The 22,188-nt window shown below is 34.0% G+C and overlaps 1 protein-coding gene across 1 annotated transcript; it reads right to left on the reverse strand.

The window, feature by feature from the left end:
- Nucleotides 1-7,347: 7,347 nt before the first annotated feature.
- On the reverse strand, nt 7,348-8,616 carry LOC119608043. The gene is made up of 2 exons (XM_037962274.1): nt 8,265-8,616; nt 7,348-8,137 (listed from the first exon to the last, which is right to left on the reverse strand). Exons 1-2 carry the CDS (start codon nt 8,553-8,555, stop codon nt 7,412-7,414), a joined length of 1,017 nt encoding a protein of 338 aa, XP_037818202.1. The 5' UTR covers nt 8,556-8,616; the 3' UTR covers nt 7,348-7,411.
- Nucleotides 8,617-22,188: the final 13,572 nt, after the last annotated feature.

The raw sequence follows: 22,188 nt of genomic DNA on the forward strand, positions 1-22,188 counted from the left end.
CAAGCCAATATCTCTCCACCAAATTTTATGTGGATCGGTCCATAATTGACACTACGCCCCATATAAAGTCCCCTTCAGAAAATGACTTTAACGCTCATTATTGGCGTAAAAATACGAGTATTGAGATGAAATTTGATATAAGTATGTGTTATATGAGCCAAAACCTTTCCACCAAATTTTATGCAGATCGGTCCATAATTGACCCTATCCCCCATATAAGGTCCCCTCCAAAAAATTACTTTAACACTCATTGCTGGCTTAAAAATACAAGTATAGCGATGAAATTTCACAGAAGTAAGTTTTATACGAGCCAAAATCTCTCTACCAAATTTTATGTGGATCGGTCCATAATTGACAACAACGCCCCCCCCCCCAAATAAGGTCCCCTTCCGAAAATGACTTTAACGCTCATTATTGGCGTAAAAATACGAGTATAACGAAAAAATTTGACATAAGTAAGTATCTTAGGAGCCGAAACATTTCCACCTTATTTTACGTGGATCGGTCCATAATTGACCCTACCCCCCATATAAGGTCCCCTTCGTAAAATTACTTTAACGCTCATTACTGGCTTAAAATTACGACTATAGCGGTGAAACTTAACAGAAGTAAGTTTTATACTAGCCAAAATCTCTCTACCAAATTTTATGTGGATCGGTCCATAATTTACCCTACCATCCATATAATGTTCCCTTCAGAAAATGACTTTATCGCTCATTATTGGCGTAAAAATACGAGTATAGCAAAGAAATTTGACATAAGTAAGTACCTTAGGAGCCAAAATCTTTCCACCAAATTTTATATGGATCGGTCCATAATTGACCCTACCCCCCATATAAGGTCCCCTCCATAAAATTACTTTAACGCTCATTACTGGCGTAAAAGTACGAGTATAGCAATGAAATTCGACTCAAGTAAGTTCTTTCAGATCCAAATTCTCTTAACCAAATTTTTTGTGGATCGGTCCTTAATTGACCCCCCCACATATAAGGTCCCCATCAGAAAAATAATTTAACGCTCATTACTGGCCTAAAAAATGAGTAAAGCGATGAAATTCGTTATAAACATGACCTGTATGAACCAAGATGGTTCTACAAAATTTTACGAGGATCGGTCTGTAATAGACCATCCCCCATATAAGGCCCCTTCAGAAAATGACTTTAAAACTAAATACTGGCTTAAAAATACTAGTAGATCAATGAAATTCGACATAAACTAGTTTTGTATGAGCTAACATCTCTCTACAAAATGTTGTGGGGGTCGGCCCATAATTGACCCTACCCCCCATTTAGACAAAAATACTCTAACGCTCATTACTGGCTTAAAAATGCGAGTACAGCGATGAAATTCGACACTGATAAGTTCTATAGGAACCGAAATCTCTCTACCAATCTTTATGAGGATCAGTCCATAATTACCCCACCGAAAATTTTTACAACGCTCATTACTGGCTGGAAATTATACACAAATATGATTTGTATAAATAAAAATCGTTCTACGAGATTTAAGGATGATCGGTTCATAATTAGTCTTACGCCCCATATAAGGTCCCCTTACGAAAATTACTTTGATTGGCTGAAAATACGAATACCGCAATGCAATTCGACATAAACTAATTTTAAGCTAAAATCTTTTTACCATATTTTATGAGGATCGGTCCATAATTAACCCTAACCCTGTACAAGGTCCCTTTAAGAAAATTACTTTAATGTTCATTACTGGCCTAAAAATATAAGTAGAACTATAAAATTTGAAATAAGTAAGGAACTGAAATCTTCCTACCGTCAAATCCGAAATCTTCACTGTCAATAGTTGAATCCCCATTAAGAGAACTATTTCAAATATTACCCTGATGTTCACATTAGTATCGATATATAAAAATAAAATATTCAAAATATCAAAGTTTATTTATATGGCAGTGATTTTATGGTGGGTATATAAGATAGCCGAATATAAGACTCTTACTTGTTGAAAGTGACTTAATAGGTATCAATAATGGTAATGGATGCCCAACTTGATAATAACTAATTGAAAAAATTAAATTTAATCTAAAATTTTTCTAAGTGTATTGAGAGTGTGTACGCATTTATTGGACTGCTAACGTTTGCTGTTTGAGTATTACGACCACACGTATTGACTCTCATAGTACGAACAGCAGGGTATCGCAGCATATGTATGTATGAACGTACATATATATATTTTGGACAATCAATAAATTTTAACACGTGATCAGACCAAAAAGCTATAAACAAGAATGTAGCGATTTGTAAATCTTAAAAAATATGAATATTTTACTTTATACTAAAGGTGGCAAAGATTAAGAATAAGAAGGAGAAGGCGGACTCACAGAAGGTGGTGGTTATTCGTACATGAAATTTTGCAGAAAATTAAAGATTATAACCATATTAAGATTGTAGTTGATTGGTTTATGGTTACAATTCTGTAAAAGTTAATAAAACATGTATTTATGAAAGTATAAGCTGCCTCTTGCATTCCCATTCCATCGCCTACACCATATGTGAGATAAACATCAGTTCTCATATTCAAGTTTTTTTTTGTCCAACAGAGATCAGTTTAACATGTTTTGGTCATGGTAAATAAACATTGTTAATAATAATCGTTAAGATGTTGATATATTCTGTTTTTTTGGTATTTTGAGAATAAAATAAGTTCAGAGCAATTATGTTAGTATAGAAATCAATTACTTAAGAATGGATCGGCAAATGATCGATCATTTATGGAGTTTAAGCAGCAAATATGAAAAGGTTGATTAATTAGTAACAGCTTCCATATCATCTTAACCAAGAATCGATTAACTGAACCTTCATATCTGTATATATTGATCACCGATTTGTCTGCATTAAAAACGCTCTCTGCCTTGTATGAATCTCTTTCCCCATTTCAGCTTTAAGGCAAGATTATATGATATTCATATTTGATTTAATAACTCGTTCCGTTAACACTTTATTATAGAGAATTGTTCATAAATTAATTCCATCACACAATAACATGCAATCATTGGAAACAAGAGAAGTATCAGACACAAAAACGTAAAATTATCACTACCACCAAAAGAGTTTGGAACACAAAATACATGTAATGCCACCAACACGGAAACCAATAATCATGACAATGACGACACGAAACACAAGATTATGATTAATCACCGTTTAATCAGTTTACGAAAAGATAATGGAGGAAGAGAAGATGAATAATTTTTTATCGAAAAAGATAAGTATCGGAAATAATGAATCATTACCCCTACTTTAGACTTGATATACATGTTAACAATATGTATAACGACTCTGATCCAAAACTGTGCTCTTGCGTTTGAAAGCAGTAGATTGTCATTAGTACTGAAACTCTACAGATACCTTTCTCACCTCCCCCCGGGGCATGTTTCCATGATGAAATGTCCCACCATGGTGTATTGCAATCCCGGGGTATAGAAGTGCTACCAGTACCTCTAGTCTACCGGGACTATAAACTGGTGTTTACATTTCACTGCCTGGCCTAGTCCTTGCATGATTTGACATGGGGTCTAACCAGAAAACCACATAATCTGATACTACGAGTGGCCAGTTGCCCACAGGACTATGTCCTGGCTGGTCAGTTGGTTGAGGTTCCTTCTGGATCCACGTAGTGGCTGTGGTTTAAACCCAAATTCGCTGGAAAAGTAAGTGGCGGTTAAAAGACTGATGTAAGGTAAAGACTATATTTTGGGATAAGTTCGGTGCTGTTGCCGAATGACAAAGCTTTGGAAATGAGTTGGTGTTAATTGTATATGATACGGGATTAATGTAGAGGTATGCGGGCCTCGCCCACCCGTATACTTAGAATAAGTGTGTCGTATGTTGTTCTCTTATGAGTGTGTTGGATGAACGAGAAGTGTGCTGGGTTGATAGATGATGGATGAAAGGTATCTTATACCATTGAATTTTCCTTCCATGTCCAGTATGTTCAGAGTAAACTCTGTTCATACCAGAATTACCACAGTGTGTCGCTGTGAGTAAGAACAAAGTATCGGCTTATTTGACAGATTCGTACTTCGATCTACCGGTTACGTCTCTAGGTGCTGTTGCCGACTCAACAGAGGCCATCCCCCATCTGCGTGGTTGTAAACGGAAGTGATGTTTTACATCTCGGAAGTTAAGCAACGGTGCAGCAATGGTCAGATATTGGATAGCACAAGTACTTGAGCAAAGTGAGTGTATATTGGACCGGAACAATCATATACGTAAATTGCCACCTGAGTGTAACCAGTGGTTGAAAAAGACAACCGTGAAATAGGCCAATACTTCAGATGTTCACGTAAGGCACTTCAACATTAATTAATACCCTTCGGTGCTGTTGCCGAATGACAACAGATACCCCACAGAGGAGTGACTGTGGGACCAAGCGTTCGAATGTAGGGGTATATGGATCTCATCCGCCCTTATACCTCGAGTGAATCTGTCGTTTGTTGTTGTCGGATGAATGAGAAGTGCAGGGTTGAATGATGATGGATGAAAGGTATCTTATACAAGTGATACCATTGAATTTTCCTTGTCCAGGTATGGAAAAAATCTCTGTTCATACCAGATTTACCACAGTGCGTTCTCTGTAAGTAGGAGCAAAGAACTTCTCACGAAGGAAAAATACCGAAGTAATCTAGTACATCCCAACTAGCATTTTTTGAAATTTTTGTTAACATTCGGGTCATGTATGACTCTTTTGCACGATTAAAATGATAAATGATATTTTCCTCTAGAGAAAATGGTAAACTATCCGCGAATCTTCTAAAAGAGTCTTTTATAAGCACTTCTTCTGATCAGTTCCATATCTTTTCTGAGAAATTTTTGAGTCGCAGTACTGGTAGTTGGATTCTTTTTCGATACATATTTTAGTAATTTTTGATTCTTTTCTGATCAAATAAATTTAAAAACTATCATATTTCGAACATCAGGATGATCTATTTAGGATTGCCGTACACTTTGTTATTATTAGACTTCGTATAACGATTAGTCATCTAACTGTTTTCCGTAGGAGATTATTAAACGTAAAAAATTTGTATATGATTATAATTATACTTAGTTTTAAGTTCCTTTGCGTTAATTCTACTTTATATTACACAAACTCAAATAGTTATACATTTAATGTTGTAAACGAAATGAGAATTATTCTAAAAGAGTCTTTTATAAGCACCCTTTCTAATCAGTTTCGACTAGTTTTTGATCAGTAGTTACGAATAATTTTTGAGCCATTGTTGAGGGTAATTCTTGTTATTCCATTAGAAACAAAAACAAATACAAGAGAAATAATTTTAGATCTTCCAACTGTTTCAAATGTGGCCACAAAATAAGTTTGAAAATCATCATATTTTAAACACCAGAATGATCAATTTATGATTGTTATTCATTTTATTATTGTTTTTTAAATAATCAGGAACATTTTCGAATCATTTTTAAAGCTCGAAAATTATTAATCACTTATAGGTCATTCAAATGTTAGCTGGGATGTAACGTCACAGTAGGATCTTTAAACAAAAACCATTGACAAGGAACAGGCGACATACTAAATACACGCAATCATTTGATCTTTAGTCGGTCAATATTATGATTATTACCATTTACATTTAAATTTTTTCTTATTAATTCTTTTGCGATAAAATATCAAGTTACTAAAATTAATATTCAACAACAAATTAACAGTATAAACACTCTTTCGGCATTTCACTACCCTGAAGTTTGGTAAGGTTGTCCCGAACTCGTAATTTTATTTATCATTTTAGATTACTCTTGGTTGCCGGATTTACTATGTTAGCTTTACAAGGAAGTTTTACTTTTTACACTTACGGCAGTAACAACCAACGGGCTGTTATGTTAGGCGCTTATATGGATGGTTGTACAAAAATAAAAGATGTCCCCGATCGTATACCAGAGACACGAATGTCGAAGTGCTTTACGTGAGTACCTGCCGTGTTGGCCTATCTCACTGTGGTATTTTTCACCCACTGGGTAGCATTGAGAACGGTCTACCAACGCGCCTTCAATCTTCAATGAAGAAATCAGGTGGCAATTTTTGTACATGGCTAAGCCGGTCCATGTACAAGTACTTTGCTGAAGTACTCGAGCTATCTAATCTCTGACCATTGCAGCCCCGTGTTCTTAACTTCCGAGATGTAAAACATCACTTCCGTTTACAACAACGCAGATGGGATGGCAACAGCACCTAGAGACGTAACCGGTAGACCGAAGTACGAATCCATCAAATAAGCCGAGACTTTGTTCTTACTAACAGTGACACACTGTGGTAATACTGATATGAACAGAGTTTACTCTAAACATATCTGTACAAGGAAGGAAAATTCAATGGTATCATTTGTATATGATACTTTTCATCCATCATCATTCAACCCAGCACACTTCTCATTCATCCAACACACCTATTCCAGGTAAACGGGTGGGTAAGGCCCGCATACCCGTACCATATACAATTAACACCAACTCATTTCCCACGCTTGTTCCCACAGTTACTTCGTTGTTGTTCGGCAACAGCACCGAACTTATCCCGAAATATTGACTTTACCTTATATCAGTCCTTTAGTCGCCATTTACTCTCCCCTCGAATTTGTGTTTAAAGCACAGACACTACGTGGATCCCGAAGGAACCTCAACCAATTGACCAGCTAGGACATAGTCCTGCGGGCAACTGGATACCCGTAGTACCAGATTATGTGATTTTTTGGTTAGACTCCATGTCAAATCATACCAAGGACTAGCTGAGGAGTGAAGTGACATCACCAGTTTATAGTCCCGGCAGACTATAGGTACTGGTAGCACCTCTTTACCCCGGAATTGCAATACACCATGATGGGATATTTCATCATGGAAACATGCCTCGGGGGGGACACGTATACTAGAGACAGAATTTATCGGAAACTTAAAAACACCAATCTCAGATCGAATATCAAGGTTAAAAGAAAGATTAAGGCAAATTCCTGTAGGAATCCGCTGGTTCACATTTGGCTCTAAACTGGGAAAGAAACGGACCGGGTATCTACATTAAAAACCCAGAAACTTAAATATACTACCACCTATTTAGAGACTAAAATATTTACCGACTTGACATTAAGGAATCAATTCAGTTTCCTAGGGCGTTAATATGGAAATCAAAAATCATGCAATAGTATCGATTGTGTACAGATTATACACTAGCACATGATCTTATATACTCAATGCTGACTGGTCACTGGTTGCTGTAGTCCAATCTGGCCGTTTTTAATCTCTTAGAGAATGAATTACAAAAATTGTATACAGTTTTAACAAAATCAAGAGGAATTTTTATAAAATAAAATAAAATTTATTTTACCAAAATTTATACACAATAAAATAAAACAAGACAAATTACATTAGTTGATCTTGATAGTTAACTAAAAAAGCGATAGACGATACGAAGAGAATTGATCAAATCTACGATAACGATTTTGACCCTGAAGTCCACCATATTTCTGAGGAAATGCCGTCTGTAGACAGGTTAAAACTCCACGCGTTAAATATTTCCTAGAAGACCAACGGCAAGTACATGGCGGTATGCAATTACGACAAATTTCGACGAATTCCGAGTCTGGTGCTAAATGTGGCAAACACTTAAAACGCCATGGTGGACGACGATCCGAATCACTCCAATAACATTCACAGGGTGGTAAACATAAGCAACGTTGAGAACGTTTAATCGTCACTGCGGTGGTAGATGGCTTAAACTTACACGTATATAACTTGGAACGAGGTACATTTCCAAATAGTTCCGTATATTTTGGATATTTTTCGAACCCGAACCAACGTTCTAACAACTCCCAATGTGAATAGTTTGGTTCTTTTTGTCTAATCAATTGCATTTTACGCCATAAATCCGAACGTCGTACATCTTCGTATTTTCCTCCCGTTTTAAGGCGAAATAGTTTGTATAATTCATTATGAAATTCCGGATAGAGAGTAAGACTGCGTCCGAATTTGGTCATTTCAAAATAAAATAGAGTGCGTATGCCTCGTGTTATATCTTTGATGTGATCGAAATCTTTAATATTCATGGCGGAGAGGGCTGAGGCATCTAATAGCAGTAGATTGTGTCCGGTGATAAGATTTGCACGAAAGGTATTCTGAAATAAAGGACCTTGTTAAAGTTTTTCGTAAATAAATATAAGTGCTCATGATCTGAACTCTGGGTAAATTAAGGTATGATCCATTTTCGGGTAACAAAACTGGGACTTATTCACACCTACTCACCTGATATTGTTTATAACCACGTGCTCTCAACCATTTACAAATATCCTCTATAGTCCAGTTATAAACCATGGGTAAGGGCATGGCATCCACCACTTTAACGCAAAGGTTCAAAAGCGTATCTGGCGTGCTTTTAAATACAATGGGCACATCTGTCCTATCAAAGTCATCGGTTTTACCTTCAATAATTGGATTTAAACGAAACTTAAAATATCCCAACGGATTTCTATCTCTTCGTTTTGCGGCCGGCGACTTGATAAATTTTTCATCTGAATCACCGTACAAATAGCGCATTTCGTTAAAAACGTTTAATGTTTTCTTTAAAACAAATCGTTTACAACTAAAAACAAACTATTAAAATATTTTTCGTAAAGAATATAAAATAAACGACATTAGATTTATTAAGGGTTTCTTATACATTGTAATCTTTGCAAAATTAAAACATTAGAAGAAAAAAGTTTCCCAATTGATTTTCTATAAGCGAGTTACAAAAACATTTTGTAGCAAAAAAGAAAAAGTTTTGTATTCGTGCTTCAATTTCCACCAAATAAAAAATCGTTTCTTTTTTGTTCTCCTTAAAGCATTTGGGAAAAACTTAGGTAAAGTTTTTTTTGCTAAGTTGTTGTTTTGGTATAAGAAAAATTTCTTCATTATACCCTACATTAGGTAATAGAGTTTGACCTTCATTTGGGTGATTAAAATGGAGATACTACACAAAGGATAGGATTAACAAGGTAAATCGGTGATGGATGGGGCCTTAGTCTTACTAACACATATCGACTTTATAAAACCAATTGACTTTATAAGACCAATTCTAAATTATGCCTCAATAATCTGGTGGACTTCGTTGGACAAAACGTGTAATATCAAACTATTACAGGGAGTTCAGCATACATGCTGCTTGAGTATAGGTGTACTACGTCAACAAAGGCTCAGGAAACGTTGCTTGATAATTCCACTCATTTAAATATATACATATATGATATGAGGCGGAACTGACACCCCAACGGTTAAAAACTTTGGGCGAACTTGGCAAAAGTGGTTATAGAACACGTTATCAATGTATATTGGACACATTGGAAGGCTTTACACAATCATCGGACGTACCCGATCGCATACCAGAGAAAAAATATTTCGTAAACTTTGAAACGCTGATCACAGATAGAATGTCTTGGTCAATCGGAACTTTAGATCAAATACCCATAGGAATCCGTTGCTACACGGATGACTCTAAATTTAAGGGACAAAGTGGGTTTAGAGTTCAATATTGAAGACCCAGAAACAGAAATATACCTCCGTTCACCTAATCACAACACTAGCTTCCAGGCAGAAGTCTGAGAAGTAACAGAATGCGTAAATTGGATTAGAATAAATATGGTGCCCAAAGGACTTAACATAAATATTTACCGACAGACAGAAGTCAGTCGACAACGAAAAAACGAAAGTATTAGCTTTAAAGGGAAGGGAGCTCGAGGTAGCTAACCTGACAAACACAAAATCATTTGACTCAATGAGGGTAGTGTTAAAAATATGGGCGAGAGAACCACAAAAATCCTAAGGGTTGACCTCAACGAGAGCAGGACGAGAAGTCTCCTTAAAACGAACAAGACTAAGATTAGTATGATGGTACGTATTCTGAGTGAAGACACAGAATTACGGTCAAAAATATACAGAATGGGACATGCAAATTCAGACGAAAGTAGAGCATGTAGAGACGGCATGAAGTCGAAGTGCTTTACGTGAGTACCTGGAGTGGAGCCCTATCTCACGGTGGTACTTTTTCAACCACTGTGTGAGTAACAAGTAAACAACTCACTACTGCCCCTTTGTGTATCTTACACGCTGGTCACAATTTTGTACATGGATATGCCGGTCCATGTACAAGCACTTTGCTCAAGTACTCTACCCCGACATAATGTCGCCCAACTACTATGGCTCTGTTGTTTCGGCAACAGCGCCTAGGGGACGTAATTGGTAGTCCGAAACTCAGATCATATTAATTGACAAGACTTTATTTCAGTGGCCACAAAGACCCACTGTGATAAGTTGAGCATGCACTCAACCATGTTGGAAAATCGCTAATAAATTAAAGAAAGGGCAGTGACGACCTTGCACCATATCATCCTTCTCCTTTTGCCAGACCGTAGTCTAACACATTGTTCATCGTTACACCATCACACACATCCGTCAAATCCATCAATCACTCCATTCTCTCTATAGAATCAAAGTAGACATCAGAAACATCGTTCATCTTCGTTTACCCAATCTTTGCATTATCAGTTCAATTCCAACATTTTATTAATCCACAGTCATGCTCTGTAATTTGTACCGCTCCTTGCATCTAGGAACGATAACTGAAATGTATCTTGAAAATTTATATTTCACCGTGTATCAGTCTTTTAACCAAGCACCCCCTTTCTGCGATTTAGGTTTCAACCACAGCCACTACGTGGATTCCGAAGGAACCTCAACCAACTGACCAGCCAGGACAAGTCCTGTGGGCAATTGGCCACCCGTAGTACCAGATTATGTGGTGCTCTGGTTAGACCTCTTTCCAATTTATGCAAGGACTAGGCCAGGAAGTAAATTGTACACCAAGATGCGGTCTGACATCAAGGAAACATGCCCGGGGGGGGGGGGGTCATGTAAACAGTAAAACTTTGTCAGACTTTCGCCAAAATTCGATCCAAATATCTTGGGACTGATATTATTCCGAATATAAAATCCGTCACGAACGCTGATTTGAAAATTCTTAGAAATTAACTCCAGAAAATTGAGGTTTTTATTTGAAATAACAAACATTTTCTATGAAAAGGAGCGCACAACAGGCCCGATAGTGGCCTGGGAGTATTTCTGCGGATATGATGTAGATTCATCCTCCTAACAACCTAAACATTTCTATTCTTTTCCATATTCGTAGTGATAGACTTGAGTGATGCATGGCCGCCTTTGTAAAAAAAACATTGCTGAGAATATCCTTGAGCTGGTATCCCACCATTGTAGCCTGAGTTCACGTTGTCCATAAGGACACTGCTTATTGACCCTACTCTCTCCTAGTCTTCTATTATACGTTTCATCTAAGTAGTGTATTTCAATGTCGTTACTTACGCAACACATTAGTACGACATGTTAAATAATTTCTAAGTTCATGTTACTTAGCTGCAAACCACCTTTTAATGGCCAAAGTTTGTTGCGAGCAAAGTTCTTTCATTTTTTTCTTTACTGCACACGTTTCATGGTGGAAGGTTTTTGTGCTCCAGTTAAACTTCGTCTACGACTACTAGCATTATTAAATTGTTACAGGATTAATGGGTATTTTTAGTTGTGCTTTTTGTAACAATTTTTTTTCATCGCATTAGTAGTGATTGATTTGCGACAACAGTAATGTTGACGGAATTTCTTTATTAAGAAGTTTGTTTTTTAAAGTTTAGATTTAAGTAGTACTAGTAAATGTTAGAGAAATAAGAGTGAATACTTCCATTTGTACTGAAGTATTTCAATTAAGCTTTTATTTTTGGATATATGTATGTATATGTTTCATTGTTGCTTATTAGGTTGAATACTTTTCATGAAGAGTAGCACGGTTTTCGAATTGTGTGTCATTGTCATTGTAATTATTTACAAGATTTCTGAATTAAAAAACTTAAATCATTAGTTAAAATCAAGTAATATAGGAGTTTGAGCTGTAAAAGGAAAAATGCTTAAGTTCTGTCCATTGTGCAATTGCGAATAACTTTGTTGACATAAATAATTGGTTCTATTGAAGCTTTTTTATTCTTAATGCTTATAGTAGACTTAAAAGTTACAGAGTAGCAGAGTACCGCTCTGAAATGTGTTCTACTCCACGCCTATTATGGAAAATCGCCATTATCATCTTGTTAATTGAAGTTGATTCTATGATGACCAAAACTATATAATATGCATGTCATGGCGTCAAACCTTAGTCCGTACTAGGTTCTAATAAGGGTGCTACTCATACCACGCTTCATGTGAGATAGAACTCATACTATCTGAAAGTTCAAAACAGGTAATGCCCAAAACCATTGTATTGGATACCAAACTGTGATAGAATCTCAATATAAAAGCATAGGAGTCAAAGACAAACATTGCTTGTAGGAAAGCCATAAGATGGACTTGGGCACCTGTTCTTGAACTGTGATGCTAACTTGACATAGTGATATCAGTCATACATCCATTTTGGGAAATATTGACTAAGACTCTATAAAAGTCTAAAACAAACAATACCCAGATATGTTGTCTTGGATTCCAAACTCTCTGGAATATCAACGTTGAAGCGTTTCTGATAAAAAAACTACTTGCTACTAGAATTTTAAATATTTGTCCTTTAATTATCATATTAATGCAAAAGAGTGATAAGAAGACAAATTTAAATAAATGATAATTGACATAAAATTTGCACTCTAACAGACACCTGCACGTTTTTCTCTTCAATTTTATTGTTTGTTTAACAAAGTTTAACAGATGAAGTTATACAAACCGCAATCTACATGATTGTTCAACATGTCCGAGGGGAGTCTGTAAATTTACTTGAAAGTACGAAAGGAAGTGGAAATTATTTATATATATGGAAACTATTGACAAATATATATGTAATAATTCTGATAAAATTAACGAATTTATTGTTACAAGTGATTTATTGAAGTTTATACTTTAGAAATCAAACCTTTTTAAAGAAATTTAACATTTACTTCATGTCATTTGGAAATTGGATTTAAAAATTCTTCCAACAACTTGGGTTTTACATGCATACAAACATACGTATGAATTTAATCGGGTGAACGAGTAAATACTAACATATTCTCACTCACACACATTTAAAAGTTCTTATCAAGTTGAAAACTTGCTTTAAGCGAATTTTGTGGAACAAAAGAGTTGTTAACCCGGTGAGGAATAAAAGAAAAACAAGTTAGAGTGCTAAATTCGGCTGAGCCGAATCTTAAATACCCTCCACCAGTTACTTTTATATTAATACTTTTCTAATTGATCAAATATTTGTAGAAATAAGTTTTCTCATGTCTTAAATAGAAATATCCCAAGATTAAACAGCTTAAATCTATTACAATTCCATGATTTATTGAACATTACAAACGCAATTTTCTTTATATTTTTATAGCGCTTAGCGATATTTAGTAATTTGCATGTATGCATGTGTGTGAAAATTAAAGGATTTTCAAAATACATATATATAATCTACACAAATTGATAATGCAACTAGTTAAATACGGTTAAAGTGCTTTCAGGGGCAGGACCTAGATATGACCAATTATAGTCCGATCGTAAAAAATTCTTTAAGCTAAATTTCTGTACATAAAAGATATATTTCAGTAAAATTTTATATCTATATCGTAATTTAGTAATAAGTAATGTGTGTTTAAGTGATTTTCGGAAGGGAACCTTGTATGGGACCGACCGCACCCATGTTATGAGCCGATCGTGAGAAATCTTGAAATAGAATTTTTGTATACAAAACTAATATTTGTGGCAAATTTTGTATCAATAGCTTTATTTCGTAATGAGTAATGTGCGTTTAAGAGATTTTCGTAAAAGGACCTTGTATGAGAGCTATGACGAATTATATATAAAAACAAAATTTCAAAATTCTGTATCTATATCATTATTTGGTAATGAATATTGTGCATTTAAGTGATTTTCTGGAGGGGACCTAGTATGAGAGCTATGACCAAATATGGACCGATCGTAAAACAATTTTATAGTGTAATTTATGTATATAAGAGCAATAATTTTGCTAAATGTATGATATCAATATTTGGTAATGAATTATGTGCGTTTAAGTGATTTTCGGGAGGGAACCTTGTATGGGAGCTATGACCAAGGTTGGACTAATCGTGAAAAAATTTTGAAATAACATTTATGTGTACAAAAATAGTATTAATGCCAAATATTTTATGGGTATCACTATTTCCTAATGAGTTATGTGCCTTTAAGTGTTTTCTGAAAGGCACCTTGTATAGCAGCTATGATCAATTATGGACCGATAGGAAAACAATTTCACAGTAATATTTCTCTGTATATGAGCAATACTTCTGCCAAACTTTATAGTTAGTAATGAGTTATGAGCGTTTAAGTGTTTTTCGGGAGGGGACCTTGTATGGGAGCTATGACCAATTATGGACCGATCGGAAAAAAATTTCACAGTATATTTCCGCGCATATGTGCAATACTTGTACCAAATTATATATGGATATCTTAATTAAGTAATGATTTATGCGCGTTTAAGTGATTTTCGGGATGGGACCTTGTATGGGAGCTATGACCAATTATGGACCGATCGGAAAAAAACTTTCACAGTAATATTTCTATGCATATGGGCAATACTTATACCAAATTTTATATGGATATCTTAATTTAGTAATGAGTTATGCGCGTTTAAGTGATTTTCGGGAGGGGATCTTGTATGGGAGCTATGACCAATTATGAACCGATCGGAAAAAACTTTCACAGTAATATTTCTGTGCATATGGGCAATACTTATACCAAATTTTATATGGATATCTTAATTTAGTAATGAGTTATGCGCGTTTATGTGATTTTCGGGAGGGGACCTTGTATTGGAGCTATGACCAATTATGAACCGATCGGAAAAGACTTTCACAGTAATATTTCTATGCATATGGTCAATACTTATGCCAAATTTTGTATGAATATCTTAATTAAGTAATGAGTTATGCGCGTTTAAGTGATTTTCGGGAGGGGACCTTGTATGGGAGCTATGACCAATTTTGGACCGATCGGAAAAAATTTTCACAGTAATATTTCTATGCATATGGGCAATACTTATACCAAATTTTATATGGATATCTTAATTTAGTAATGAGTTATGCGCGTTTAAGTGATTTTCGGGAGGGGACCTTGTATGGGAGCTACGACCAATTTTGGACCGATCGGAAAAAATTTTCACTGTAATATTTCTATGCATATGGGCAATACTTATACCAAATTTTATATGGATATCTTAATTTAGTAATGAGTTATGCGCGTTTAAGTGATTTTCGGGAGGGGACCTTGTATGGGAGCTATGTCCAATTATGGAAATATCTTTAACCTTCCGCGCATATGTGCAATACTTGTACCAAATTTTATATGGATATCTTAATTAAGTAATGAATTATGCGCGTTTAAGTGATTTTCGGGAGGTGACCTTGTATGGGAACTATGACCAATTATGGACCGATCGGAAAAAACTTTCACAGTAATATTTCTATGCATATAAGCAATACTTATACCAAATTTTGTATGGATATCTTAATTTAGTAATGAGTTATGCGCGTTTAAGTGATTATCGGGAGGGGACCTTGTATGGGAGCTATGACCAATTTTGAACCGATCCAAAAAAATTTTCACAGTAATATTTCTATGCATGTGGGCAATTTTTATACCAAATTTTATATGGATATCTTAATTAAGTAATGATTTATGCGCGTTTAAGTGATTTTCGGGATGGGACCTTGTATGGGAGCTATGACCAATTATCGACCGATCGGAAAAAAACTTTCACAGTAATATTTCTATGCATATGGGCAATACTTAAACCAAATTTTATATGGATATCTTAATTTAGTAATGAGTTATGCGCGTTTAAGTGATTTTCGGGAGGGGACCTTGTATGGGAGCTATGTCCAATTATGAACCGATCCAGAAAATTTTTCTCTGAAAGAATTCTATTGACATAAGATTTTAATTTGTAAAATTTTGTGAAGATATCTACATTGTGATGGAAGTTATTAACGAAAAACCCATTTTCCGGGAATATGTACTTTTGTATGGGAGGTATATGAAATTGTGGACCGATTCTAGTAATTTTCTGCAGGGATCAAGATCTTGTGTAGAAACGAATGTGTGGTGATTTTCATAGAATTATCTTGCATAATTTTGGAGAAAATTACATTGGAATGTGTAAAAAATGCTTATTTTTTCGAGGTTGTTTTAAATTTTGATTCATAACTTTTCCCGATGTGAACCGATTTTGCTCATTTTCAATACCGAACTGTACCGGATAATAATGAATATTGTGGGTGAATTTGGTTAAATTATATTGCTTCGTTACATTGGAATGTGTAAAAAATGCTTATTTTTTCGAGGTTGTTTTAAATTTTGATTCATAACTTTTCCCGATGTGAACCGATTTTGCTCATTTTCAATACCGAACTGTACCGGATAATAATGAATATTGTGGGTGAATTTGGTTAAATTATATTGCTTCGTTTTAACGTGAGCGTGTTTTACACAGACAGACAGACAGACGGACGGATGGACGGACGGACAGACGGACATAGCTAAATCGACTCAGAATTTCATAAGGACCCAGAATATATATACTTTGTTGGGTCTCAGATGAATATTTCTTGGTGTTACACACGGAATGACAAAGTTATATATACCCTCTATCACCACTGATGGTGGTGGAGGGTATAAAAACCAAAACGACTACAAAACCAAAAAATAATAATAACAAAAACCAGATCACGTGCAAAATATTAAAAACTTTAAAGGTAACAGGACAAAGTTTTTACAGTGTTTTTTTGGTTTGTTTTTACTTACTTTCGTTTATTTTTTTTACCATACGATAACAACGATTGCACCCATGCCTGTTGGAAAACAAACAAACAAACAAACAAACAGGACTAAAGGGATAATGAATACATACGCATACTCTCCGAAAGTAAGTTCATATGACTAAATGTTCGTTACTATTAAACATTTAGCAAGTCAAACGTAAACACCGTGAAAGTCAATCGAAAATTTGTTAGGGGACTTAATTGACATGAAGTATTTTTAAACTAACTAACTAACTAACTAACTAACTAACTAACTAACTAACTAACTAACTAACTAACTAACTAACTAACTAACTAACTAACTAACTAACTAACTAACTAACTAACTAACTAACTACTAACTAACTAACTAACTAACTAACTAACTAACTAACTAACTAACTAACTAACTAACTAACTAACTAACTAACTAACTAACTAACTAACTAACTAACTAACTAACTAACTAACTAACTAACTAACTACTAACTAACTAACTAACTAACTAACTACTAACTAACTAACTAACTAACTAACTAACTAACTAACTAACTAACTAACTAACTAACTAACTAACTAACTAACTAACTAACTAACTAACTAACTAACTAACTAACTAACTAACTAACTAACTAACTAACTACTAACTAACTAACTAACTAACTAACTAACTAACTAACTAACTAACTAACTAACTAACTACTAACTAACTAACTAACTAACTAACTAACTAACTACTAACTAACTAACTAACTAACTAACTAACTAACTAACTAACTAACTAACTAACTAACTAACTAACTAACTAACTAACTAACTAACTAACTAACTAACTAACTAACTAACTAACTAACTAACTAACTAACTAACTAACTAACTAACTAACTAACTAACTAACTACTAACTAACTAACTAACTAACTAACTAACTAACTAACTAACTAACTAACTAACTAACTAACTAACTAACTAACTAACTAACTAACTAACTAACTAACTAACTAACTAACTAACTAACTAACTAACTACTAACTAACTAACTAACTAACTAACTAACTAACTAACTAACTAACTAACTAACTAACTAACTAACTAACTAACTAACTAACTAACTAACTAACTAACTAACTAACTACTAACTAACTAACTAACTAACTAACTAACTAACTAACTAACTAACTAACTAACTAACTAACTAACTAACTAACTAACTAACTACTAACTAACTAACTAACTAACTAACTAACTAACTAACTAACTAACTAACTAACTAACTAACTAACTAACTAACTAACTAACTAACTAACTAACTAACTAACTAACTAACTAACTAACTAACTAACTAACTAACTAACTAACTAACTAACTAACTAACTAACTAACTAACTAACTAACTAACTAACTAACTAACTAACTAACTAACTACTAACTAACTAACTAACTAACTAACTAACTACTAACTAACTAACTAACTAACTAACTAACTAACTAACTAACTAACTAACTAACTAACTAACTAACTAACTAACTAACTAACTAACTAACTAACTACTAACTAACTAACTAACTAACTAACTAACTAACTAACTAACTAACTAACTAACTAACTAACTACTAACTAACTAACTAACTAACTAACTAACTAACTAACTAACTAACTAACTAACTAACTAACTAACTAACTAACTACTAACTAACTAACTACTAACTAACTAACTACTAACTAACTAACTAACTACTAACTAACTAACTAACTAACTAACTAACTAACTAACTAACTAACTAACTAACTAACTAACTAACTAACTAACTAACTACTAACCTAACTACTAACTAAACTAACTAACTAACTAACAACTAACTAACTACTAACACTAACTAACTAACTACTAACTAACTACTAACTAACTAACTAACTAACTAACTAACTACTAACTAACTAACTAACTAACTAACTAACTACTAACTAACTACTACTAACTAACTACTAACTAACTACTAACTAACTAACTAACTAACTAACTAACTAACTAACTAACTACTAACTAACTAACTAACTAACTAACTAACTAACGAACTAACTAACTACTAACTAACTAACTAACTAACTAACTAACTACTACACTAACTAACTAACTAACTAACTAACTACTAACTAACTAACTAACTAACTAACTAACTAACTAACTAACTAACGACTAACTAACTAACTAACTAACTAACTAACCTAACAACTTAACTAACTAACTACTACTAACTAACTAACTACTAACTAACTAACTACTATACTACTAACTACTAACTACTAACTAACTAACAAACTAACTAACTAACTAACTAACTAACTAACTAACTAACTAACTAACTAACTAACTAACTAACCTAACTAACTAACTAACTAACTACTAACTAACTAACTAACTAACTACCTAACTAACTAACTAACTGTTCGACCTCCTTAGTCTGAGTTCCTATCTACGAAGAAATGAGTGTATCTCTGATAACTAACTAACTAACTACTGTTCGACCTCCTTACTCTGAGTTCCTATCCACGAAGAAAATGAAGTGTATCTCTGATTAGATCCATTAAGTCAACCAGAAAATGACGTCCTAGCTGATTTAGGTCTCTGATCTGTTATGATGGAGCTACTATAGAGGAAGCGAGCTATGCTCTCTTCTTCCACATCGTACTGACAAGCGTCTACAGAAGTAATTACTGCGTAAACTTATCTTGAAACCCAAGAACTGTATGCCGACAAAATGGTCTGCATACTCTTTTCAGGTGCCCACCCAGGCAAGACAGTCCGTGATGGTATTACCAGGTATCTGTTGATTATCTGGAATCCTATACTGCCTTATTGTGTAATGTTTCGTCATATCGTTTAGAGACGGAGGGCAATCTATGACTAACGGTAGTGTTGTATAAACACCACTTAGAGCCCTTAGCTAACTAACCTTACAACTAACTAACTAACTAACTACTAACTAACTAACTAACTAACTACTAACTAACTAACTAACTAACTAACTAACTACTAACTAACTAACTAACTAACTACTAACTAACTAACTAACTAACTAACTAACTACAACTAACTAACTAACTAACTACTAACTAACTAACTAACTAACTAACTAACTAACTAACTAACTAACTAACTAACTAACTAACTAACTAACTAACTAACTAACTAACTAACTAACTAACTAACTAACTAACTAACTACTAACTAACTAACTAACTACTAACTAACTAACTAACTAACTAACTAACGACTAACTAACTAACTAACTAACTAACTAACTAACTAACTAACTAACTAACTAACTAACTAACTAACTAACTAACTAACTAACTAACTAACTAACTACTAACTAACTAACTAACTAACTAACTAACTAACTAACTAACTAACTAACTAACTAACTAACTAACTAACTAACTAACTAACTAACTAACTAACTAACTAACTAACTAACTAACTAACTAACTAACTAACTAACTAACTAACTAACTAACTAACTAACTAACTAACTAACTAACTAACTAACTAACTAACTAACTAACTAACTAACTAACTAACTAACTAACTAACTAACTAACTAACTAACTAACTAACTAACTAACTAACTAACTAACTAACTACTAACTAACTAACTAACTAACTAACTAACTAACTAACTAACTAACTAACTAACTAACTAACTAACTAACTAACTAACTAACTAACTAACTAACTAACTAACTAACTAACTAACTAACTAACTAACTAACTAACTAACTAACTAACTAACTAACTAACTAACTAACTACTAACTAACTACTAACTAACTAACTAACTAACTAACTAACTAACTAACTAACTAACTAACTAACTAACTAACTAACTAACTAACTACTAACTAACTAACTAACTAACTAACTAACTAACTAACTAACTAACTAACTAACTAACTAACTAACTACTAACTAACTAACTACTAACTAACTAACTAACTAACTAACTAACTAACTAACTAACTAACTAACTAACTAACTAACTAACTAACTAACTAACTAACTAACTAACTAACTAACTAACTAACTAACTAACTAACTACTAACTAACTAACTAACTAACTAACTAACTAACTAACTAACTAACTAACTAACTAACTAACTAACTACTAACTAACTAACTACTAACTAACTAACTACTAACTAACTAACTACTAACTAACTAACTAACTAACTAACTAACTAACTAACTAACTAACTAACTAACTAACTAACTACTAACTAACTAACTAACTACCTAACTAACTAACTACTACTAACTAACTAACTAACTAACTAACTAAACTAACTAACTACTAACTAACTAACTATACTAACTAACTAACTAACTAACTAACTAACTAACTAACTAACTACTACTAACTAACTAACTGTTCGACCTCCTTAGTCTGAGTTCCTATCTACGAAGAAATGAGTGTATCTCTGATAACTAACTAACTAACTAACTGTTCGACCTCCTTACTCTGAGTTCCTATCCACGAAGAAATGAGTGTATCTCTGATAGATCCATTAAGTCAACCAGAAAATGACGTCCTAGCTGATTTAGTCTCTGATCTGTTATGATGGAGCTACTATAGAGGAAGCGAGCTATGCTCTCTTCTTCCACATCGTACTGACAGCGTCTACAGAAGTAATTACTGCGTAAACTTATCTTGAAACCCAAGAACTGTATGCCGACAAAATGGTCTGCATACTCTTTTCAGGTGCCCACCCAGGCAAGACAGTCCGTGATGGTATTACCAGGTATCTGTTGATTATCTGGAATCCTATACTGCCTTATTGTGTAATGTTTCGTCATATCGTTTAGAGACGGAGGGCAATCTATGACTAACGGTAGTGTTGTATAAACACCACTTAGAGCCCTTAGGGCGTCCTATTTGGGTATTAGGTCTGTAGGTAGCCATCATGACAAAGACAGATTTTGATATGTAGGGTGGTGCGAAGGGCTTCCGTTATCAACAACGCTCAAGTGCGGAGGTTTATTTTAAAACCTTCACAATAATTATATATTGGTAAAGATTTCCACCAGACAAGTGCACCAGTATGGGCTTAACTACGATATCGAAGAGTCATCAGGTATTCCTGTGGTTTATATCCCATGATTTGCCTATTGTGCTTCTACACGAGTATGAGACTGGAGCCTCTTTTGATACTCTGGATTGAGTGTTCAAATGTCATGATAGTTTTCAATCGAGGTTGGTTCCCAAGTAGTTAAGCACTTTCAGGTAACTTCCGCTCTTTCCCATTTTATCATGGAAGAGTGAAAGTGGGAATCTTGAAAAGTACAACTTGCG

The sequence above is a fragment of the Lucilia sericata genome, unplaced genomic scaffold (genome assembly GCF_015586225.1).
Source record: "Lucilia sericata isolate MDLA Ls3-8-SP2 unplaced genomic scaffold, ASM1558622v1 Contig000779F_arrow, whole genome shotgun sequence".
Taxonomy (NCBI): domain Eukaryota; kingdom Metazoa; phylum Arthropoda; class Insecta; order Diptera; family Calliphoridae; genus Lucilia; species Lucilia sericata.